This window comes from Strigops habroptila, chromosome W, assembly GCF_004027225.2.
Source record: "Strigops habroptila isolate Jane chromosome W, bStrHab1.2.pri, whole genome shotgun sequence".
NCBI classification, from domain to species: domain Eukaryota; kingdom Metazoa; phylum Chordata; class Aves; order Psittaciformes; family Psittacidae; genus Strigops; species Strigops habroptila.
Window position 1 is genome coordinate 17407653 of NC_044301.2, and position 25090 is coordinate 17432742.

At 43.5% G+C, this 25090-nt stretch overlaps 1 protein-coding gene and 1 long non-coding RNA gene across 10 annotated transcripts in view; both read left to right on the forward strand.

Annotated features, from left to right (window-relative positions):
• Positions 1-1026: 1026 nt before the first annotated feature.
• Positions 1027-4962, forward strand: LOC115619086. Its single transcript, XR_003994914.1, has 2 exons — positions 1027-1727; positions 3796-4962. It is a non-coding gene; the product is annotated as an uncharacterized LOC115619086 (long non-coding RNA).
• A 6075-nt stretch (positions 4963-11037) lies between these two features.
• The window catches only part of LOC115619067 (ceramide transfer protein), a 93701-nt gene continuing 79648 nt past the window's right edge, over positions 11038-25090 (forward strand). For 7 of the 9 annotated variants that reach the window (XM_030511082.1, XM_030511085.1, XM_030511081.1 and 4 more), the window contains exons 1-2: positions 15326-15942; positions 18875-19009. In XM_030511082.1, the coding sequence (XP_030366942.1) occupies positions 15847-15942; positions 18875-19009 (231 nt within the window). In that variant the 5' untranslated portion in view covers positions 15326-15846. Of the gene's footprint in view, positions 11079-15325; positions 15943-18091; positions 18186-18874; positions 19010-19482; positions 19594-25090 lie in introns of those variants that run through there. The other 2 variants (XM_030511089.1, XM_030511086.1) reach the window with 2 other exon arrangements.

The window sequence follows — 25090 nt, forward strand, 5'->3', positions numbered from 1 at the left end:
ACAGAGGTGATGACCACGCTGGGAACGCAAGCCTGACCAGTTTCATGATCAATGAGTCTATTGTATTATAAGTCATTACCATGAAGTACAGTGAAACAATAACCTTAGCCCAGGCTGCCCAGCCGATAAACACTAAAACAGCAAATACTGGCTGCAAATAAGGTATGACAGAACTACTACTACTACCAATGATAATAATGATAAGGGAAATAACAAGGGGAGAGAATACAATTGCTCACCACCCGCTGACCGATACCCAGCCTGACCCAAGCAACGATCTGCACCTTCCGGGTAACTTCCCCCAGTTTATATGGGCATGATGTGCTGTGGCATGGAATACCCCTTTGGCTAGTTTGGGTCAGGTGCCCTGTCTCTGCTTCCTCCTGGCTTCCTGTGCCCCTCCTCACTGGCAGAGCATGAGATTGAAAAGTCCTTGATTGAAGTAAACATTACTCAGCAACAACTAAAAACATTGGTGTGTTATCTGTGTTCTCAGACTAAATTTGAAAACACAGCACTGCACCAGCTACTATGAAGGAGTAAAATGACTGCTACAGCTGAACCCAGGACATTAGCCCAGCCAAAACCAGGACATCCACTAAGGTTAAAGTGTTGTGAATTAGGTTTAGTTAGCTGAATTCCTTTAACCAACTTCTTTTGACTAAGTGGTTGTGCTTAGCATGAGTCGTCTCTTAGCATGGGAAGCTGAAGTCCACAGAGCCTTAGGCCACAAGCAGCTAACTCCCACCTAGATAAAGCTGAACTTAATTTACAATGTGCACTTAGTTATGTAAACAAAGGCCTTGAGACCAGTGCAAATTGGAAGAGTTGCATCAGTTAGCAAGGAGCAACATCCTGAGAGATAACAAGAAACTTACAGTCTGTACTTTTGGGGTTTTATGGTTTTTTCTTTTACCTTTTTTTTTCCCACCTTGAAAATAGGAAATAAACTCAGCATAGGAAAAGGGATGCCCTTAGCTGAGCTATTACAAAATTGGGAAAAGATCTATGGTACAGCCAAATTACTGTGAGAAACTATGGACTAGGATATTGTTTATTAAGATTTATGTTAAGCTCAATGTAAAGGTTAGGCAACAAAGATGTGAAATCGCTTATGCAAACAGAAACCCGGACACTGCTTGAGTAAGATAAGATAACCACAATCGCGAGATAACCGCCAGACTTCCAGGAACCGACAGAAACAAAACAAACAACCCCAGATAAGGACATGTGAATGAGGGGTCAACTATGGGATAAAGGAGAAAGACTTCTTATTTCGGCCTCAACGACCACCAGGAGGTAGAAAACGACCCCCTAACAACAACTGAAGCATGCGCAGAGTACCTCCACTACTTCATGAACACGGAAGTAAAGATGTATAAAAAGGGACTGTTTGAACTGCTCAGCACGGCAGTGGCGGAGCGCAGACTCCCCTGTCGTCCAGCGCTGTTTTTGCTCATATTCTACTTGCTATAATTAATAAAATTTTAATTGGATTATGATCCGTTGTGGTCACAATTTATGACAATTTCTGGTGCCGTGACTCGGATAAGGAACGGTGGGCTTTGGTCCTCCGGGGAGGCGCCCCGCGACATTTCGCGGCCCCGCGACCAACAGCTCACTCCAACCTTACCGACGAACCTAAATTCTAGGATATTGAGCAAAAAAGGACCGGTAAAATCCCATAAAATTCTGTGCACGGGAGTCCGGACGAAGACGCAGGACGCGTAAGTATACTGCGAAGTTGTTCGCGGGTTCGCCGTTCGGGCGGGATTGGGTATCCTGGATTATAATGAACGAGAGGTTCGATATACTGAACCAAGCGAGTGTGGACCCTTTAGTACTGCGTTTCCCACCTCCCGCGAGGGACTGGGCCAGGAATAAGGGGAGCGAGTGAGTGTGTGTTTGTGGATAATCCAGAAGATGGGGGCGAAGGGCAGCAAGCCTTCGACTCCCATGGGGAGGGTACACACTGTACCTAAAAATACCCCTCTGGCATATATCTTAGACAATTGGAGATATTCCCCTGGAACCCTAGGGAAAGATAAGCAAAAAATGATAGAATATTGTACTAAGATATGGGGAGGGAAGAAGATTTCTAAAAATGTCTTTTGGCCAGTCTATGGGTCAGAAGAAGATTGGGTAAGACAGCAATTAAACCTCTGGGTTAATAATAAAAAACCCCTTAACCCGGAGGAGAGTCAATATGCGGAAGTGTGGCTAGAAAGACCGAGAGCTAGACTTTATCCGCTGAATGAAATAAAAACTAAACAAAAGAAAAAGAAGGAAGAGTTAGACGAAACCCTTCTAACCCCCCCTCCTTACATTCCTCCTCCTGCTCCCGCAGAAGTCCCCAGAGCGCCCACTCCCCCACCAGAGTCGGAACAAGGGTCTCCCCCTCTTCCTAGACGCGTAACTAGAAGTCAAAAAGGGGCAGCTCAGATGTACCCCCTAAGGGAAATACCCATGGGGGGACCTCAACCTGTGATCGGATATATTTCCGTACCCCTAAACTCGGCTGACCTACGAGATTTTAAAAGAACCGAAATGGGAAACTTAATTGAGGACCCACTGGGAGTGGCAGAAAGATTAAATCAATTTTTGGGACCAAACCTTTATACTTGGGATGAGATGCAATCTATCCTTGGTCAATTATTTACTACCGAGGAAAGAGATATGATTAGACGAGCAGGAATGAGACTGTGGGATGCTCAACATGCCCAGGGACCCCAAGCAGAGAGTCAGGGGCTCTATATCTTGGGGGACCGGAGTCATCATGAGCCCTTGATAAAATTAAAAATAGGTCCCCATAAACAAGAGTTCACCTTTTTAGTAGACACTGGGGCTGAGAAATCAACTATTAAGCAAATACCTGAGGGATGTAAAGTTTCCCCTGAAAAGGTACAAGTAATTGGGGCAAAAGGAGAACCCTTTAAAGTAAGCAAAATCAAAAATGTGGTATTCGAAACTGAAAATAAATTTGGAATGGGTGAACTCTTGCTCGTCCCTGAAGCAGAATTTAATCTGTTAGGACGAGATTTAATTGTTGAATTGCAATTAGAAATTAAAGTGAAAAATCAGGAGCTAACAGTGTCTGCTTATCCTTTAACCGTGGATGATCAAAAACAAATTAACCCCGATGTCTGGTACTCTCCGGACACAATTAGTAGACTGAAAATCCCACCGATTAAAATCCAACTTTCCGAACCCCACATACCTGTGAGGGTAAGGCAATATCCCATATCCCTAGAAGGACGGAGGGGATTAAAACCAGAAATTGATCGATTGTTAGCACAAGACACTTTGTGTCAAAAATTGTTAAAGATCTAGCTGAAAGCTTGGGGATTAAGTGGGAATACCATACACCATGGCATCCACAAAGTTCGGGAAAAGTTGAAAGGATAAATGGAGAAATCAAAACTATTTTGACTAAATTAATGATAGAAACCAAATTATCATGGATTAAGTGCCTACCCATGGCACTATTAATTCTCAGAACCAGACCCCGAGCAGATGTAGGAATATCAGCATTTGAAATGGTGTATGGAATGTCTTATAGAATTGAAAGTCCACAAACAAATGTTTTAATTCGAGACCGTGTGATTAATGAATATGTTTCACAATTAGCAGAACATCGTAACAAGCTTTGGGAACATGGACTGATTGTACAACGACCCCCGTTGGACTTAAAAATTCATAATGTTAAACCTGGGGATTGGATATTGATTAAAGTGTGGAAGGAAGAAACCCTAAAACCCAATTGGGAGGAACCTTATCTTGTTTTGCTTACAACAGAAACAGCTGTCCGAACTGCTGAGCGTGGATGGACTCATGCCAGTCGCATTAAAGGCCCAGTGACGAGACCCCACTGGAAAGTAATCAGTACTCCAGGTGACACCAAGATAACCCTGAAAAGATAACGTAATGATAAAGACTTTATTTGATTATTTTGCCGCATTACCTTTCGGTATAAAGTGTGTATTGCTGTTTATATTTGCTATAATTATTTCTCTTTTTTCTATTATATATGGAAGCGTACAAAGTGTGTTGAAGGAAATTGCTAAACTTATGCAACCTCACAATATTAAATATAGAAGATATGTTGATGTAAATAATATATGCACTCTAGATATACGAATTAGGTGTAATGATTTGAACTGCAATTGTTATCCATTTGCTTGTTTTAGGTGTAAGGTATGCCAGGATAAATGGTAGACACATTGTGAATGTGGATACCCTCCAATAGGAGTTTGCACACAGTGTTGGAAAATCCAAAGAACTCTCACTGAGTGGAAATTAAAACAATTAGAGTCTAAACAAGAAATTATTCGGGAATCCCATGAGTGGTGGGAAATTTTTGCCAAAGGAATAAACCCTCAATATTATTGCTACCACTCCAACGAACCAGTCCCCTTTGTAGCTGAAATTTTGGTTATAAAATGCAGAAGGGAAGTACTGACCGTGTCTTACTTTGCCCCATTAGTTAAAGCTGCAAAGTGGGAAGCCTATATAAACAGGCAGAAAGCCCGAAACAACTGTTCTCCTGAAGAATTCCCTTGCTGCCGAGAAGATGGTACACCCCGTGGCTCGAAGCAACCGAGTCGACGGGCGAGGCAGAGGAGGAACAAACTGTGGAGAAAAGAACCAGAACGATGGGACACAAAAGCAGCAATGGCCGAACTTCCCCAGGACTGGTAAAAATATACTTAAATTGGCAAAATTAACAGACACCCTTTTTTTCTGGTATACCGTTAGTTTTGTTATTGATAATAACCCAAGCAAATGGAAACCCTCATAAACCTATGAACTAGACAATAACAAACATAAAATACACTTTATTAAAGAACGGTTTGACATAGCTAAACTGCTTATTTTAACTACGAGGTCTGGGGCAAAATATAAGAGTGTATCTATTAATGAAGATGAAGATTGCTGTGAATACATTATGCCACATGAGAACTATGCCTTTTGTAATTGTGAGGTATTACCTTGTGAGTGTTATGATAAATATTGGGATTGTGGAAAAAGGTTTGTTCGCAGTGCCGAAAATGAAAGTAACGTCTAATAAACAATAATAGGATAAAAAGAAAAAGGGGGGATTGTGAGAAACTATGGACTAGGATATTGTTTATTAAGATTTATGTTAAGCTCAATGTAAAGGTTAGGCAACAAAGATGTGAAATCGCTTATGCAAACAGAAACCCGGACACTGCTTGAGTAAGATAAGATAACCACAATCGCGAGATAACCGCCAGACTTCCAGGAACCGACAGAAACAGGACAAACAACCCCAGATAAGGACATGTGAATGAGGGGTCAACTATGGGATAAAGGAGAAAGACTTCTTATTTCGGCCTCAACGACCACCAGGAGGTAGAAAACGACCCCCTAACAACAACTGAAGCATGCGCAGAGTACCTCCACTACTTCATGAACACGGAAGTAAAGATGTATAAAAAGGGACTGTTTGAACTGCTCAGCACGGCAGTGGCGGAGCGCAGACTCCCCTGTCGTCCAGCGCTGTTTTTGCTCATATTCTACTTGCTATAATTAATAAAATTTTAATTGGATTATGATCCGTTGTGGTCACAATTTATGACATTACCCAAAAGGCGTGCAGTTGCCTTGTGCCAGGAAGAATGGCCATATATTACTAGAAGAGCTGGCAGGGCCCCTCGGGAAATCTGGCCATCGGAAGAAACTTTCAATTAAGACTCACTTACTTGTGACGCTACTTAAAGGATGAAAATCCAATGCAAATGGTTTATTGGTATGTGTGGGATAGTCAGAAACGAGTACGAAAACCTTGAGGAAGAGCTTTAGCTGCAGCAGTTGTGAGTAATTTAACTGTAGCACCTGCAGAGACGGTCTCTGCACCACCCTATACTCCTCCATCTGTACCGCTTATTGATTCTCCCCCCAATTGCTGTCTCCACTGCTTTTGCTGGGCTCTACCCTGCAGCTTCTAATCCTCTTACAATGCCAGGCAGCGGTGTGGGGATGTGTCTATGTGTGTCTGTAAAATGTTCCTCCCCCATCTCTGGTACTACATGTATATAACCAAACACCCCTGGAACCCTGGGGAGTTGGTTATGTGGGGAAATGAAATGCCCACAGTAAGGGGAGATGAGGGTCGATGTGTGTCCTGGGTTCAGCTATAGCAGTTAATTTTCTCCTTCTTAGTAGCTGGTGCAGTGCTGTGTTTTTAACTTTCAGCCTGGGAACAACGCTGATAACACCGATGTTTTTAGTTGTTGCTAAGTAATGTTTATTCCAACCAAGGACTTTCTCAGTCTCATGCTCTGCCAGGGAGGAGAGGAAGCCAGGAGGAAGCAGAGACAGGACACCTGACCCAAACTAGCCGAAGGGGTATTCCATACCACGGCACCTCATGCCCAGTATATAAACTGGGGGGAGTTACCCGGAATGTCAGATGGCTGCTCGGGTCGGGCTGGGTATCAGTTGGCAGGTGGTGAGCAATTGTATTCTCTCCCCTTGTTATTTCACTAATCATTATTATCACTGGTGGTAGCAGTAGTGGTTTTGTATTATACCTTAGTTACTGGACTGCTCTTATCTCAACCCGTGGGAGTTACATTCTTCCGATTCTCCTCCCTATCCCTCCGGGAGCGGGGGGAGGAAGAAGTGGGGGAGTGAGCAAGCGGCTGCGTGGTTCCGAGTTACCGGCTGGGCTCAAACCACGACATCAGGTCCCACAAAACAAGTAATTCGCCTTAATTATTTTCAGTGAGCTGTTGAATATATATCCACCCTCCACCCCTTTGCTCACAGTCAAGGGGCAGGGGAATTAATTTTCCGCACCGTGGGTGAGAGGGTATGGTGTAGATTCTGATAAATCTTTAAGTGGTGGGGCACTAGGGTCTTCCACATTTTGTGGGGGTCTTTCATTTTCTTTGGGGCCCACAGAGTTTATTTTGGGCCACTCTAATACCAGTTTTTCCAATTTATCAGTGGGTAATCCATCCATTAAATCTTTAGGAATACCCTTTTGCCACCCCAATGTCCACAACTTTTGTCTTTTACTAGGAATATTCCTACCTCCTGGGGAAGTAGGGGGTGTCGGGCATTTCCCATTAGTCAGGCGAGGAGGGGTTTTTATCTCTGTTCGCCTCAGTCCCTTAGTATCAATTTTACTAGAAATATTGATGGGACCATACTTTCTCCCATAATTAATCAACTCCTGGGCAACTTCCCCCCACATCCATACTTTTTTTTCTGTCTTTCAATCAGGTGACAGCAGTCCTTCCAGGGCAGCAATGGCCCTTTCACTTTGGGATGTTGCTTGTCTCTTTCCCTGCAATTGGATCCCCATGGCTTTCAGAGTCGGGAAGACCCCAAATGAGGGGGGTCATACGTTCAGGATTAACTGGTATTATCATCGGGGACTCCTGTTTAACTTCCCGATCATATATCATTTGCAGACATGCTGCTTTCTGTACATTTTCTATCAACTGGTCGACTGTCCCTGTGATTGCGAGGGGATCTCCCCTTTCCAAAAGGTTAAATCTTCCAGCCCAATAAGTTGCTCTTTGAGTTAAGGACCAGTGTGCGCAGTGGTCAAAAATACTCCTGGCCCCCAATATCCCTCAGCTTCCTTCTCACTTAGTAAAATTTGATCTCCCCCCAGACAGCGATACTTTCCAAACATATTCGGTTTCTGATTCTTTTGGCGTATGACCGAAATCCTTTTTAAGTTTAGCTAATTCCGTAGCAGTAACGGAACCTCCTTTGTGGTAACGATTTACCCTTTCCGGGCCAGAGTTTCTGGCCGGGAGTTTTGCATCCTTTTGCAGGGTGCTTACTCGGTTTGTTACACTTTGTAAATTATGCCAAGTTTTCTTGGCCCATTCTACCCCTGGCAGAGAGAGGCGAGTTTTACGTTTCTCTAAAAGACGATACAACACATCTCTGCCCTGAGGGGCAGCTTCACTGCTATTCATTTATGAATGGGACAGTCATCTCAGGAAAGCAGCACGTTTTGTTCCAACAAAACCCATCCCTTGAGTCCCTGAGAGGTACACACCTAATACAAAGCAAGTTAAATACAGCAATAGGTTGGGGCAGTCCTCTCAGGGAGGCAGCATGTTTGTTTCGACAAAATCTACCCCTTAGGTCCCTGAGAAGTACACATGTAATATCTTAAACTTTACGTGTCATTACGGTACTTTTCACTGCAAGGGATCCTGTCTGTGACGCCAATTTAATGTCAGGGTCTGACTGGAGAAAACCCCAGTGCCGGACCCTGTTTCAGTTCGTGATCCCAAGAGTGAAATTCAGAAGCAAACAAGGTCAAGTACCATAATCAATTAGTAAGTTTATTACAAAAAGACAGTTATGATAAAAAAGGGAAATTATTGTAATACAGAGGATAGCGATAGGACAGATTGGAAGAAAGGATGGAAATGAAGCAAGGATTGGGGATGCAGAGAGAGAGAGAGAGACAGTCACCACCATGGATCCAGCGGTGTCCTGGGGATCCATCATCATCGTTGGTGGTGGGAGTCCTTCAGGGTTTGTAGTCGGTATCGGAGCAGAGTGTCCCCCAAGAGTCTGTAGTAGTAGTGGGAGGTGGGTGTCCTCGTGGAGGTGTCCTTCTGGAGTCATCCTCATGGCAGTGGCTCCTTCTCATGATTACCTTTTCCCCCTTTTATAATGAGTTGGGGGGAGTACCTCTGTTCTTCATGTCATGTATTACATGTTCCTGGTGGACCAGTTTCCCTGGTCTTGCAGCCTTCAACTGCACCTGTCTGCAGCAATTCTTGGGATAATGGGCAGCAATTCCTCACACGAATCCACGATGTAATGGATGGAAAAGTCTTAGCTCTTTCCCACTCATCCCTCAGGCAATGGACGGCAGAGTACCCAGTTCAGCTCCTCACACCCTTCTCCCAGGCAATGGATATTGGTGTTTTATCTCAACTACTCCCACCCATCTCTGAGACAGAAGATAGGTGGAATTCCATCTCAGCTTCTCATACCAATCTTTGAGACAATGGACAGTGGAGTCTGATTTCAGATCAGTCTCTCACAGCCCTGCTGAGAAGGACTTGGGGGTGTTGGTTGATGAGAAACTGAACATGAGCCGGCAGCGTGCGCTCGCAGCCCAGAAAGCCAACCGTATCCTGGGCTGCATCAAAAGAAGCGTGACCAGCAGGTCAAAGGAGGTGATCCTGCCCCTCTACTCTGCTCTTGTGAGACCTCACTTGGAGTATTGTGTACAGTTCTGGTGTCCTCAACATAAAAAGGACATGGAGCTGTTGGAACAAGTCCAGAGGAGGGCCATGAGGATGATAAGAGGGCTGGAGCACCTCCCGTATGAAGACAGGCTGAGAAAGTTGGGGCTGTTCAGCCTGGAGAAGAGAAGGCTGTGTGGAGACCTCATAGCAGCCTTCCAGTACCTGAAGGGGACCTACAAGGATGCTGGGGAGGGACTCTTCATTAGGAACTGTGGTGATTGATAGGACAAGGGGTAATGGCTTCAAACTTAAACAGGGGAAGTTTAGATTAGATATAAGGAAGAAGTTCTTTACTGTGAGGGTGGTGAGGCACTGGAATGGGTTGCCCAAGGAAGTCGTGAATGCTCCATCCCTGGCAGTGTTCAAGGCCAGGCTGGACAGAGCCTTGGGCAACATGGTTTAGTGCGATGTGTCCCTGCCCATGGCAGGGGGGTTGGAACTAGATGATCTTAAGGTCCTTTCCAACCCTAACTATTCTATGATTCTAAGGATGCATGGAGCCCCTGGACCAGTCACAATGGGGTGCTTTTGCCACTCCTTCCCAGTTAGGCTGATTTCAGCCTCCAGTACAATCAGCTCTTGGGATGCTCCTGTCACTCCAGAAATACAAATAGGTTCTACCCCTTGATACCTTGATGGCATCAGGGTACACTATGTACTGGTATCTACTAGAACCTTATACTCCTGTGAGACTGATGTGCCAGGCCATCTGATCCACACAGTCCAGTAAACCCGATTATCCCTCTCCTCCACCTGGATGGAGGCAGGGCCCCTCTAATATCGATCTTATGATTCTCCACTTAAGTCTTGTAGAAAGAGATTAGAATTCCTTATCACAGGAGCTGGAGTAAAATCAGCTCTTCCACCCCATCTGGCAAGCTGCTCACCAAAGACTGGAGCAGCAACTTTCATGGGAGGATCATCCTTGACCATGATTTTCCTCTTCAGTTCACGCACCTGTTCCTCCAGAACTGAGGTAGGTTTTCCGTCCCACTTTCTCGTGTCTTCTCCATGATCCCGCAGGGAAAGCTATAGGGTGCCCCGTGGTGTGTACCTCCTATATTTTTCCTCTTGGGTAATAGGGTGCCTCCTGTTAATAGCCGAGATGTTGCTCTGTACACATGGGGAGCTGGATAGAATCACAGAATAGTTAGTGCTAGGGTGCATAATTGTTAAAAGTTCCTATTGCTTTGGGAATCATGTATGGAGGTGATGGCCATGCTGAGTAAGCATACTAGAACAGTTTCTTGTCAATGATTCTATTCTATTACAAGTCATTACCATAAAGTACAACGAAACGAGAACCTTAGCCCAGGCACCAAAGCTGATAAACACTAAAACAGCAAATACTGGCTGCAAGTAAGTTGTGACACAATGAAACTCCAGACCAAGCACAACAACTCCGAGAGCAAATAAATCAACATTGTGATAGGCAGGAGAATCAAAAGAATGTAAAACTTGCAGACTGAGATAAGAACAGTTTAACAAAGTAAAATGTAGTGATAATAGAAAGAATACCAACAATAACAATAATGATAATAATAGGAAAAAAAAACCAAAACCCAAAAAACAGCAAGCTCAGAAAACCTAAGTGATGCACAATACAATTGCTCACCACCCACTGACCTATACCCAGCCCAACTAGAGCAGCCATCTGGCCCTTCCAGGAGACTCCCCCCAGTTTATATACTGGGCATGACATGCTGTGGTATGGAATACCCCTTTGGCTAGTTTGGGTCAGGTGTCCTGTCTCTGCTTCCTCCCAGCTTCTTGTGCCCCTCCTCACTGGCAGAGCATGAGACTTAAAAGTTCTTGATCAGGGTAAGCATTACGTAGCAACAACTAAAACATTGGTGTGTTATCAGCATTGTTCTCAGACTAAAGCCAAAACACAGCACTGCACCAGCTACTAGGAAGAAAAATAACTGTTACAGCTGAAACCAGGACAATTATACACAAAAAGGATGGTCAAAACATTAGAAGGAAAGTTAATTTATCTTAGGTATTGTGCTGGGTTTATCTGGGTTCTTAGATGCTGGCTGGGGTTAAACCAGGACAGTTATTCATAACTCATTGGATGTGCATAAGCTGATGGCATTATGGAGGGGAAAAAAAAAAAAAGGCATATTAGGAGGATGTGGCAGATGTAAAAAATGTATTACTTGGAACAGACAAAGCATTATACAAAAACTTGAAAAGATAAACCTTTTAGCATCCAGTATTTATTCATTTAAAGTTCTGATTACAAAATATTAGCAAGAATTAATCATTAAACAAGTATTCCCTCTAACAAGGATGAGTCTGCTTGCTAAAGAACCTGAAAGAAGACCTATCTTTGGCATTGTTAGTTTTTAACATGTGATTGAGTCAATCTATATTCTAAATATTAAAAAAAAAAAAAAAAGTGCTTCTGGAACTAAGTAGAAACTGAGCAGACAGTCCTAGACCAAAAGTATGAGAGTGCATGGCTATGTAAGTACACACCATTGCCAAAAGTCTTTGCTCAGATGCATCTTCCCCTCCTGCTCTCATTTAAGATAAGTTTTATTCAGAGTTTAAAGGGGAAAAACGTGACTGCCTTTACAGGTGATACCACTTAACTTCATCAATGTACTGGAGAGAGCTATAAATTGTTCTTATACATATCGATATATACACTCAGCCTCTCTGCTTGCTTAACAGATGCAGTACATTGCAAAAGACACTAGGAAAAAATGTCACTTTCCAAACAGCTGGTGAATCAAAGAACATAGTTTCTCAACGGCTTTTTATATGTTTAAAAAAAAACTATCAAAAGTAGTACCCACAGTAGACTTCTATTAAAAAAAAGTTTCTGTGCATTCCAGTGATTACACAAGTATTAAGATGTCTGTGACTCCTAATTTTTTTAGGACAATGATGCTGCTTTACCACTCACAATGCTGCATTAATTCTAAACCTCTTTATACCAGAGACTTTGAGCTGGTACTATTATTTAACTTTTAGATGCCACATAAATGAACAATATGTATAAATAGGTATGTCAATGCTAAGAGCTCTTTAAAAAACAAAAAAAAACAAACACAAACAAACAAAAAAAACAACCCTCAATGGAAACTTTCAAGCAGCATAACATGGAAAAAAAACACAATGAGTTGTCACAAGGAGGAAGTCGGAGAAGAAACTTTTACAACATTGCTCTTATGATATGATGTTGTCGTGGTTTGAGCCCAGCCAGTAACTCAGAACCACACAGCCGCTCGCTCACTCCCCCCCTTCCTCCCCCCTCTCCCAGAGGGATGGGGAGGAGAATCAGAAGAATGTAACTCCCACGGGTTGAGATAAGAGCAGTCCCGCAACTAAGGTATAATACAAAACCACTACTGCTACCACCAATGATAATAATGATTAGTGAAATAACAAGGGAAGAGGATACAATTGCTCACCACACGCCGACCAATACCCAGCCCGACCCGAGCAGTGATCTGGGCCTTCCGGGTAACTCCCCCCGGTTTATATACTGGGCATGACGTGCTGTGGTATGGAATACCCCTTTGGCTAGTTTGGGTCAGGTGTCCTGTCTCTGCTTTCTCCTGGCTTCCCCTCCTCCCTGGCAAAGCATGAGACTGAGAAAGTCCTTGGTTGGAATAAACATTACTTAGCAACAACTAAAAACATCGGTGTTATCAGCGTTGTTCCCAGGCTGAAAGTTAAAAACCACAGCACTGCACCAGCTACTAAGAAGGAGAAAAATGACTGCTATAGCTGAACCCAGGACAGTATCCACCCCTTATTCCATACCATTCACGTCATGCTCAGATCCCACATCTCTCAACACACCATCGCCCCTGTCCCATATATACACATATATATATACACCCACACCCACACACAGAGAAAGATATCATTCCCTAGTCCATAGACCAATCCCTGTAAAATTGCTGAACTCATCCAGTCCATGATGTCAGGCTCCATCTCTTGTAATAGTCTTTCAGGGCAGGAGGGACGGTGTGTAGTGTTGGGTTGTTGCCTGCTGATGATACCGCCAAACTCGTCTGGTCACTGCTGAGCTCATCTGGTTTCCTCAAAATTCATTCTTTGTTGAGGTGATGATCGGAGGGAAGTCAGGGTCAATTGCTGGCGACCTGAAGACATCTAGCTGGTGGGCTATAAAAGTGTTATAGAGCAGGCAACAGCATATAAGTGAGTTCATTGGCTGTTTTCCCCGAAAATCAAATCCCCTTGAGGTACACATCGGACTTCCCCATCTTCCCGCATTACCCACCAAGTATATCCAGGTCCCTGAGCAAAAGCAACCCCACGAGTGGGTTTGCCTTTACCTGAAGCAGGAATAACCCAGACTGTCTTCCCCAACAAATTCTTTATGTGCACCACAGGAACTTTATCCCCCTCTACAGGACGTAAAAGTTCTGATTGGGCTGGGCCAGCCCTGTTGGCAGATCCCCTAGTGTTGACCAACCAGGTGGCTTTTGGTAAATGTGTATCCCAGTGTTTGAAAGTCCCACCACCCATTGCTCTCAGAGTAGTTTTTAACAGCCCATTGTACCATTCGATTTTCCCAGAGGCTGGTGCATGGTAGGGGATGTGATATACCCACTCAATGCCATGCTCTTTGGCCCAAGTGTCTATAAGGTTGTTCCGGAAATGAGTCCCATTGTCTGACTCAATTTTCTCTGGGGTGCCATGTCACCACAAGACTTGTTTCTCAAGGCCCAGGACAGTGTTCTGGGCAGTGGCATGGGACACAGCGTATGTTTCCAGCCAGCCGGTGGTTGCTTCCACCATGGTAAGCACATAGCGCTTGCCTTGGCGGGTTGGTGGGAGTGTGATATAGTCAAACTGCCAGGCCTCCCCATACTTGTACTTCAGCCATCGTCCTCCATACCAGAGAGGCTTTAACAGCTTGGCTTGCTTAATTGCAGCACGTTTCACATTCGTGAATAACCTGGGCAATAGTGTCCATTGTTAAGTCCACCCCTCGATCACGAGCCCATCTATATGTTGCATCTCTGCCTTGATGGCCTGAGGGGTCATGGGCCCACCAGGCTAAAAATAATTCACCCTTATGTTGCCAATCCAAGTCCATCTGAGCCACTTTAATCTTAGCAGCTTTATCCACTTGCTGGTTATTCTGGTGTTCCTCAGTGGCCCGACTCTTGGGTACATGAGCATCTACGTGGCGTACCTTCACCACCAGGTTCTGCACCCGAGCAGCGATATCTTGCCACATTGCAGCAGCCGAAAACTTAAGTTTCCTCAATACTACTCAACACACTTTTTTTCCCTCCAAGAAATCACAAGAAAGGAAATGGGCCAGTCCCTCCCAACCCACTACATCTGTTCATAAGTTGTGAAGTGATACCTTCAACTGCCCTTTTTTTTTCTTTCTGCAAATATTTCTCCACCCATATATATCGACAAGGATACATATCTCAGCGTTCTTAAGTATTTATCATTTCATTCCCTAAACTGAAAATATTAGGCAAATAGAAGTACACCGCCACCTGACAGGCAAGGCAGACTACTGACCACCACTTTCTGTCCTGCTCATAACATGCCTCCGGGCTGAGCCGGTGAAGCAGAACGAAAAAAGACTACGCAAAGATGCCCCAACAGCCAGAAAGGAGCAAACTGCTAAGTCTATCCGCAGCTGTACAGCAGGGCTACTTAGCACACCGCACCTAACCCGCAATCACCGCCTCCTGATGAGCAAAGGCCTCAACAGTATCTTCGTCCCTGGGCCCTAGGGAGCAGCGGAGGTGCCTGCCAGCCCCACGCATATAGCAGACTCATTACCTACAGTGGTGGGGATGGGATGGCCTGTCTCACTCAGCACCTTCTACCCCTTCCTGCGGTTGCTGCCGCCACCACTTTTTGTTAAGCGAAAGGTTTACTGCTCACCTTCCAAGTCCTGATGGCTTGAAGTAGGGAAAGCGACAGTACTTCTCTCACACTAGAAAGCGAGCAGGACCAGAGAAAAGCTTCACTTTACTAAAGAGTCATGTAAAACCATCGCCCTAAGCAGCACCATCACCCTCGCCCAGTGGCAGAGAGAATGGAGTTCCCTACCTCATCGGGTTACAGAGGTGAAACCCAACGCTAGCGCTACAGAAACGACGAAACCAAAATGGCGGCTATCCCCTGACAGGAGGAAGACAGCAGCTGCAGCAGATTACGTCTCCAGGAACCAACTGTGGCTAGGTTTACTGCTGTACAGAAAACTACAACTCCCTGCAGGCGCCGCGCGGCCCGGCTAGTGGAGCTGGGAAGGAAGGTGAGGGGCGGAGCTGATAAATAGTGACACAGAGCACCCACCTCACGTAAGATAGTGGAGTGTGCAGCAAGCAGATACGTATTCGTTTTTCTTTTCGTTACCACTGCCTTGTGGCTCTTGTTGAGAGTAGGGGCTGTGGAGCTACAGTGAGGAGGGAGCTTAAGCTTGTTTGCCTCGGCGCCAGCTGGTCTCTGGCAAGGGCGGGCAGTGCTGCTCAGATAGAGCCTGCTGCTCCTTCAGCAGCAGTAGCAGAGCGAGGAGACGGCTGAGGCTGCTGCTGGGGGGCGGGGTTGCTTGGCTCTTTCCTGCTCGGCTATGTCAGACAATCAGAGTTGCAATTCCTCCAGCTCTGAAGAGGATCCCGAGACCGAGCTCGGGCTGCCTGTTGAGCTCTGCGGGGTGCTCAGCAAGGTAAGCTGCTTTTCCTCCTCTTTGCAACTTGTGCCTGGTGGTCTTTCGCTTCTCCTCTCCATACTACGCTCTCTTCCCCCTGCAGCTGGCTGGGGGGTTGTCAACCCCGTTCGCCTGTCTCCTCACCACACTGCTTCGGACGATCAGGCTGAGAGGCCTGGTGTGGGTGTGAGAGACGCCAGCATGGCCGAGGCAGTCGCCACCTGATGGTGAGGAATCTGCTCTGACGTCTGGCGCGAACCGCCCGCGCCCCCTCCCTCAGCCGGGGGCACTAGCACGTCCTTGATGGGTGGGGGGGCTTGCGTATTTACCCCCACATCTGTGCAGCGTGCCCCCGCCCACCCCTGAAAAGCGGTGTGAGGAAGCACTTTCTCGGGAAAGAAGAGGTGTGGGTGCGACTTCAGCCCTGGCTGAAGGAGGCGTTGGCGCCCGGCCTTGGGAGTCCCTGCCGCTCCCTCCGTACTGACCCCGCTGGCTGCCTGACATGAGCTTCTAGAGAGCGAGGCCCGCGAGGGAGCGGCCGGGTGCGCGTGGAGAGGGTGTCTCCTCCACTCCTCAGGCTCCTGGCCGAAGCTGGCGGCGGGCCCGAGTGAGGGTTGGGCCCGCGGCATCCCGATTCTTTGTCTGGGAGCTCTTGAAGGCAGATGCAGCCTGTGGTCACTTCCCAGGAGCAGGCCGCAGCATAACTTGTAGTCCAAGTATCAAAACGGGGCAATAAAATATCTCTGCAGCAAGAGATATGGGAGGTGGGGAGGAGTGGAAGGAAGCCTGTTTTTTTTTCCCCTTTTAAAAATAAAGACTTTTTTTCTCTTTTATTATTGAAAATAAGATGACTTGCAAGCATGTGTTGGATGGTACTGGAAAACTTTAGGAGAGCTTCAAACTTGAATATTGAATTAAGTTTGGGAGCAGATTTTTTTACAGCTGTAATGGGGCCAGCACTCTGCTTTTTGTGAGGGACTCTCTGAACTCCTTCCAGTCATGAAAATATTTTTAAGTTCAGAGATGGGAGGAAAGGTTAGGAGAAAAGGCGGCCCTTGGCTCTAATCTGTAAGACTTTTATAATCTAATAAGATCTAGTGCTGTTTTTTACTGGTGTAGCAAGTGAAGCCATGGCTGCTTCTGACATTCTGTAGTTTAGGTATGTGCAAACTTTTCTGGATGATTGTGCTGATTGTAGCTGATGCTACCTTTCATGTGAGAACATGGGATGTAATCCGAATAGTCAAGTATGGTGAAACCTGTTGCAGTGCATATGCTTGAGGGATAAGTTTACCTTTTGCTAGTTGATGACTCAGCAATACTTGAGACTAATTAAAATGAAATGGTAGCATAGCAAACATTCTGCTAAATAAATATTTATTTTTAGTAACTTATTGTATACAATTACATTTTTAAATCAATAAAAGTAGGTTGCAGCTCTCTGTACTTAGTAGTGTTTCAGTTGTTCTGCCCTTTAGTAAAGAGGGAAGCTTTGAAGGAAACAGAGTAAATTGTTGAGAGTCTTATTAGAAGCGTGTCCTGCCAGTCTCTTTAAATGTTTCAGAACTTTTTTCCATTGTATTTCCTGCTTGTTTTAAGAAATACTGAACTTAACAATTCAGTGTATTAAGAGATTGTAAAGGGCTTTATCTTTGGAGAGCAAATCTAGGTCTTAGCTATGCTTGAAAATTGTTAGGAATTTCTCAGTTATAGAATGTTTTATGTAGACCTCCTCTTATTATTAATAGAGTTAATGTGATGTTATGGGACATGTATTAACTAATATGTGTAGTATAGTGTAGAAATGAGTCTGTTAGTCCACTTCCCCCCCCTACATTTATATGTTATAAAAATGGTGAGTAATGGTTGGCATTAAATGCTAAAAAGAGACATTTAAAACTTGGAGCTTTTTGTTAAAGAATGGTTGTCATGAAGTCAAGAAGTGCTTGCATGATAAAATTTTCCATGCTTTTTTTTTCCATTTTTATCTAATTTACGATTTTTGCGCTGTGATTGAAGACCAAACATCAGCGTGTAGCCAGAGTGTTAGAACAGTCCTGGTTGATGTCATATAATTCTACAAAGCACAGTTCAGTATTGTTGAGAGGATGTTGCAAATAAGATGACTAATAATCAGAACTTTTAGTCACTTCTAACTGCATTTTTGTAGGATGAATCCAGGACTTGTTCCTGGAATATTGTTTTCATTCCATGTGTGGATGTGGAGTACCTAGAAAAATCTGAATAACAAAAGGATGATTGTATGTCTGCTGATTAACAAGTATCATCTTAATGAGAAAGTGGTTAGGAATTAAAATCTAAAGCAATATCTATAGAAAATATTAAATTGATAAAGAATTGATTGCTCTAGGCACTGTAGTAGTTATATACTGTACTGGTGGGATAATGGCATATTTTTATTTATATGAAGATACTTCAATATGAAGATACTTCAGTAAAATCATTTTTGTAGAAATTAACTTTATATAAAATTAATTTATTTCATGTTTTGCTTAAGCTTGGCTTTTGGTCTAACTCCAGATTTTAAATCAAATTACTAAACTCACCTCAGTGATTAATGTTTTATCCCCTATTTACACCACACCCCTCCTTCCCCCATTTGTCATCAGTATGCTTATTACCTTTATTTTAACTGGTCTTGGCAATGCAGTTGCAGTTAAGGCATCTGTTATCTTATTGTTCATTTGAAACAACTGTTTTTTTAGTACCTTCAGGAGTTTGTAAAATGATTTAAGAGAGCTCTGGACAGAAGAGGAATAAAAGTTCTCAGTTGGGAAGAACCTTTATAGAAGTTAGTGTGGGTGTTTGCGTGTGGGTTTTTTTGGTGCTTAAAGCCTGAGAAACATCAGTCAAACTATTTTTGTTGTTGATCTATTAGCTGATCTTTGATTTTTTTTTTTTTTTTTTTTTTTTTTTTTATTTTTTACAGTGGACCAACTACATTCATGGGTGGCAGGATCGTTGGGTAGTTCTGAAAAGCAGCACACTTAGTTACTACAAGTCTGAAGATGAAACGGAGTATGGCTGCAGAGGCTCTATCTGTCTGAGCAAGGCTGTGATCACGGTAAAGAGCTATTTCAGTGTTGCTATCTTTTCATGTTTTGGAGTGTTACATATTTGTAGGCTACTGTCTGGTGAAAGCAAATATGGGTATGGCAAATTCTGTCAGGTTGCTTAATATTAAGTTAATGATCTTAGTGCAACACTGTGGAGCAGGGCAAGGAGTTAAGAAAAGCTGTTCTCATCTGAGACTGCAGTAAGCAGCTTTTCATGTCTGTTATCTTAGAGGTTTCTGTGGGTAGGGATACAGTTTGCTTTTGGAGGAGGCAGGGTTTTCCCAGGAGTTAGCCTAAGACCCTAGACCAACTTCCCAAAGGAGGCAGCATTCATCACAGTCCTTACGCTTTGTACTAGAAAGAGGGTAGTTATTTCTTTGTACTTTCTGAACACGACTCTGTACAACATTTCCAAAAGATAATGTTCTACTGTGTGTTTCCTCCTGTAAACCGTGGTGCTGTTTTTGCCTAATGCTAAAAGATCCAGTATTATGCTGGTAAGAATAAAGAGCCTGCATATAAGTGAAATCTCATAAAGATGAATTGACCTTAGAAGAAGAAAAAACCCACCCCCTTTGGTAGCTTAATTATGATACATATTATTAATAATGCTTGCCAAAAAGCATGCTGTTGTTTTTCTGTGTTACTGTTAAATAGTCAGTAGAGTTATTTGATGGGGAGGGGGTGGTGGTAGCTGGACTTGTGTAGCACAACTTCCTAGAGCAGTAGTGTTAAATCTTACTATTTACATTCTTATTCCACCAAATGTTTTGCTTTCAAACTGAATTAGGGATGACAAACAAGAAGCTTCATCTTCTTACTAATATTCAGCTTACAAATAGAACTTTTTAAAAACACACTTTAGTTTGGAAAAAGACTATTGATTGCATCAACTGCATGTCTTTTGGAAAAAAGATTGTGAAGAAAAGGCAGATTTCTACATCTAGATGTCTGATGGGTATTGCAGTCATCTATAAAGTAAAACAATTACCTCATTTCTTTTAAAGCTCTTCTTAAAACTGCTTAAACTTTTCAAACTTGCTCAAGATTTGACTTATTCAGGAATATATGGTGCACAGCAACAGGATCCAGAAGTGTTCTGTTTGTAGAGGTACCAGCCTCTGATCAGGACTTCCAAAAAGATGTCTAATTCACTAGTAAGAGGCTTAACCAGGCAGAGACAGGAAGATGGTGGCAAGGAGTTAGACCAAGGGATGTCTGAAAGTGTGCTTTAGAGCACATCTCAGAAGTTTGAATTCCAGTTGTTGTGGCAAAGAGATTATAGTGATGCTGATACTGCTTCTGGACTGTTTTGGTACATTGCCCTTTGTAAAGGGAAGTTGGTGAGATGCTTATCTTTTGACTAGGAAGTGTGTAACACTGAAACTTCTTGTAGATAGCTGCCTTCCTCCCCCCCAATATTTTAGTAGTTCTGTTTTCATTCAGGATTGAGAGTTGTGAGATATTTGACAGTTTAATTGTTTGATTGTAGTTTGAAATGGCATCTCTGAAACCTGGTAAACTCATGTTGCTTATTTCTAGCTGCAGTTAGTGATTGATGTGTGTTAGAGGTTCAGGAATACTATTGGATAATTTCATGTGTTTCCAGGATATAGAAATTTACTTCTGAAACTGCCATGTGATTATTTTTATTTCTTATTTTTCAGAAGTTATTCTTTTAGGCCAGAGTTTTAGAATGAATGCTTCTGGTTTGATAGTTGTTTGGTAGCAAATTGAATAGTTTTTTTTTGTTGTGGGCTTTTTTTTGTTTTTGTTTGGTGTGGGTTTTTTCTTTTTCTTTTTTTTTTTTTTTAAAGCCTATGTTTTCAAACATATTCTTAGTAATACTGTTTAAAGCACTTGTAGCATGAAGAATTACATCTTGCAAAATAGATTTTCAAAAAGTCACCATGACATGATGTCCTGGGATCAGCTGTAGCAGTCATTTTTCTCCTTCTTAGTAGCTGGTGCAGTGCTGTGTTTTTGACTTTCAGCCTGGGAACAATGCTGATAACACCAATGTTTTCAGTTGTTGCTAAGTAGCGTTTACTCTGACCAAGGTTTTTCTCAGTCTCATGCTCTGCCAGGGAGGAGGGGAAGCCGGGAGGAAACAGAGACAGGACACCTGACCCAAACTGGCCAAAGGGGTATTCCATACCATGGCACCTCATGCCCAGTATATAAACTGGGGGGAGTTACTCAGAAGGCCCAGATCACTGCTCAGGTCAGGCTGGGTATCGGTTGGCGGGTGCTGAGCAATTGTATCCTCTCCCCTTGTTATTTCCCTTATCGTTATTATTATTGGTGGTAGCAGTAGTGGTTTTGTATTATACCTTAGTTACTGGACTGTTCTTATCTCAACCCGTGGGAGTTACATTCTTCCGATTCTCCTCCCCATCCCTCTGGGAGCGGGGGGAAGGAAGAAGGGGGGAGTGAGCAAGTGGCTGCATGGTTCTGAGTTACTGGCTGGGCTTAAACCATGACACATGAATAGTGCATTGGTGTCTTAATGTTACGTTTCATATATTATACAATTTAATACAATTTCAGAACCAGTTGGAGTGGTAGTGTTTAGAAGTGGACCTACTTGGAGGATTAATGTGGGTGAACTTTGGATTAGCTTTTTCTAGCTACTGCTCTGAATTTTGATCTTGCTAACAGACCTGCTTATGATAATAGAATGATGTCGTTGTGACTTATCTACTGATATGTTTGATTGTCAGCTGCTAGTTAAGTTGAATGGGAACTGATAGCTTTCAGTTGGTGAAAGCTTTTATTAATAAGCTAAGCTATAAATCCATGCCCTGGGTAGAAATACCATAGCAATAAATTTGTAAAAATTGCGAGTTGCACAGGGAAATATTGTTTCCAACCGCCTGAGGTTGGAAAACAATCTGGTTTTGTATGAAGTAATGAGCATTTAATTAAATCATTTTCTGTAACTTGATCAAGTGCTTCCTTAGCCTTAACTGCTACTGAAAAGATGAATAAACTAAGACATAGATGTCATGGTTGCTGAACCCAGGACAACAGAATACAAGCCCTAAGTAGATAGGGGTTTATTTAGGACATGAGGCAATTAGTACCTTTAGGCTTTGGTGTGTGCCTTAATCAAACAGCTACATCCAGATTGGTGGAAAAATCTAGGCTAAATGGGAGAGAAATCTGATTGGAAGGTCTAGACAGTGCATCCAGAAAACCCTACAGAGGTAAGTGTGGCCAGGAATGCTTACCCATATGTGAAAGGCCTGAGGTGATTGTATTCTGGAGCGGAAAATGCCAAAGAGCAACAGAAGAGAGAAAGAGTTGATACCTAGGAGATAATGAGATGGGGCTGGTGTTGGTGAGGCAGTTAGAAGTTGCATTTGTATCCTCTGTACAAATTTATATATTAATCTTAGTCTTTGCATTATCTGAACCAGCAATGGATGGGTTGATGTTCAAAGTGAAAATGTCAGAATGTTATCCTGTATTTATCAAAGTGTTACAGAGCACTAATATCCTTGGCAAGCAAAAAGCAATTATTTGGCTGGGTGGAGAAATGGAAGATTCCTTCCTTTAGTATGTATTGAGGAAATAAGTCACAAGTGGAAAAATAGGTGTTCAGATCAGCTTAAGTGTGACTGTTAATCATAATGGAATTCTTTCTCATGAACAAGGTGTGTGTGGGTGTGTGTGTGTGTGTGTAAAATCAGCAATGTGTATTAAATATTTTAGGATTACTTAATATTGCTGAAGAATGCTGGTTTAGTACTTGAATATAATTATATGTTACCACACATTCGAAATTAGTGCTGTAATCCAACAGTACTTCTGTCAATTTTTTATCAATTAGAATATCATTCACCCACTTTTTTTAAATAAAAGAATTAAATTTTAACAGTGTTCATGATTTGATGTGTACTTCAGGGCCATAATTCCTGCCCATTGGTTATATCTGAGCATTTTCATATGGTGGAACATGTCTCACAGATGCTATACCAGCCTTTAATTCCGGTGTTTACATTTGGTGTTAAAGCTATGATTATATACCCCAGCAAATTCTTCTGTGATAGTTGTGTCATGATTTAAGCACAGCTGTTAACTAAGTATCAAGCAGCTGCTCACTCACTCCTCCCTCCCCAGTGGGATGGGCAGGAGGCTCAGGAAAAAATGTAAAAAGGTGTGGGGTTGAGATAAGAGTCGAATAATTGAAATAAAAGTAAAATATAATGATACAATAATATCATAGGAAACAGAAAGGAAAGAATGAACAAGTGATACACAATACAATTGCTTACCACATGCTGACCAATGCCTAGCCTGTCCCTGAGCAGCGATCGCCCCCTTCTGGGTAACTCCCCCCAGTTTCTGTACTGGGCATGACATGCTGTAGTATGGAATCCCCCTTTGGCTAGTCTGGGTCAGGTGTCCTGTCTCTGCTCCCTCCCGGCTTCTTGTGCCTCTCACTGGCAGAGCATGAGAAGCTGAACAGCCCTTGATCAGGGTAAGTGCTACTTCACACTGATGTTTTAGTTGTTGCTAACAGCATTGTTCTCAAACTGAAGCCAAAACACAGCACTGTACCAGCTACTAGGAAGAAATTTAACTCTATCCCAGCCAAACCAGGGCAATCCGAATTACTATGATCTTCCTAAGATTGATTTATTGTCGGTGGATACACTTTGCTCATATGTTCCCCACCCCTCCAGGGTTGTAGTGTTGTTCAACAGTCCTGTTGTTGATGATCTGATCTTGCATGATAACCTTGTCTCTAAACTGGAGAGGCATGGATTTGACAGGTGGACTCCTCTGGATAACGAATTGGCTGGATGGTAGCACTCAAAGAGCTGTCATCAACAGCTTGATGTCCAAGTGAAGAACAGTGACAAGTAGCGTTTGTTCCTCAGGGGTTGGTATTGGGACTGGCACTGTTCAACATCTTTGGTGACGTGGACGGCGGGATTGAGTGTGTCCTTAGCAAGTTTGCTGATGACACCAAGCTGTGTGGTGCAGTTGACACCCTGGAGGGAAGGGATGCCATCCAAGGGACCTTGACAGGCTTGAGAGGTGGACCTGTGTGAACCTCATGAAGTTCAACAAGGCCAAGTACAGGGTCCTGCACCTGGATCTGGGCAATCCCTAGCACAACTACAGGCTGGTCAGAGACTGGATTGAGAGCAGCCCTGAGGAGAAGGACTTTGGGTTGTTGGTTGATGAGAAGTTCAACATGAGCCGGCAGTGTGTGCTCGCAGTCCAGAAAGCCAACTGGATCCTGGGCTGCTGCATCAAAAGGAGTGTGACCAGCAGGTCAAGGGAGGTGATTCTCCCCCTATGCTCTTGTGAGACCCCCCTGGAGTACTGCATTCGGCTCTGGGGCCCGTAACATAAGAGGACATGGACCTGTTGGAGAGAGTCCAGAGGAGGGCCATGAAGGTGATCAGAGGGCTGGAGCCCTTCTCTGTGAAGGCAGGCTGAGACAGGACAGACAGAATTGAAGTAAGGCATCTGTCATGGCTAAGTACTACATAGATGCTCATTCACACCCCCTTCCCCAGGCAGGATGGGGAGGAGAATTGAAAGAATATAAAACCAGTGGGTTGAGATAAGAACAGTTTAATAATCGAAATAAAGTAAAATATAGTAATACTAGAATACCAACAATAACAATACTGAAGATGATGATAATAGGGAACAACAAAACAAGACATGAAAACTCAGAAAACACAAGTGATGCGCAATACAATTGCTCACCGCCCACTGACCTATACCCAGCCCAACTAGAGCAGCCATCTGGCCCTTCCAGGAGACTCCCCCCAGTTTATATACTGGGCATGATGTGCTGTGGTATGGAATACCCCTTTGGCTAGTTTGGGTCAGGTGTCCTGTCTGCTTCCTCCCAGCTTCCTGTGCCCCATCTCACTGGCAGAGCATGAGACTGAAAAGTCCTTGATCAGGGCAAGTGCTACTGAGCAGCAACTAATACATTGGTGTGTTATCAGCATTTTTCTCAGACTACAGCTAAAACGCAGCATTGCACCAGCTACTAGGAAGAAAATTAACTTTATCCTAGTTGAAACCAGGATGGAATCTTCTGCCATCCCTACCCC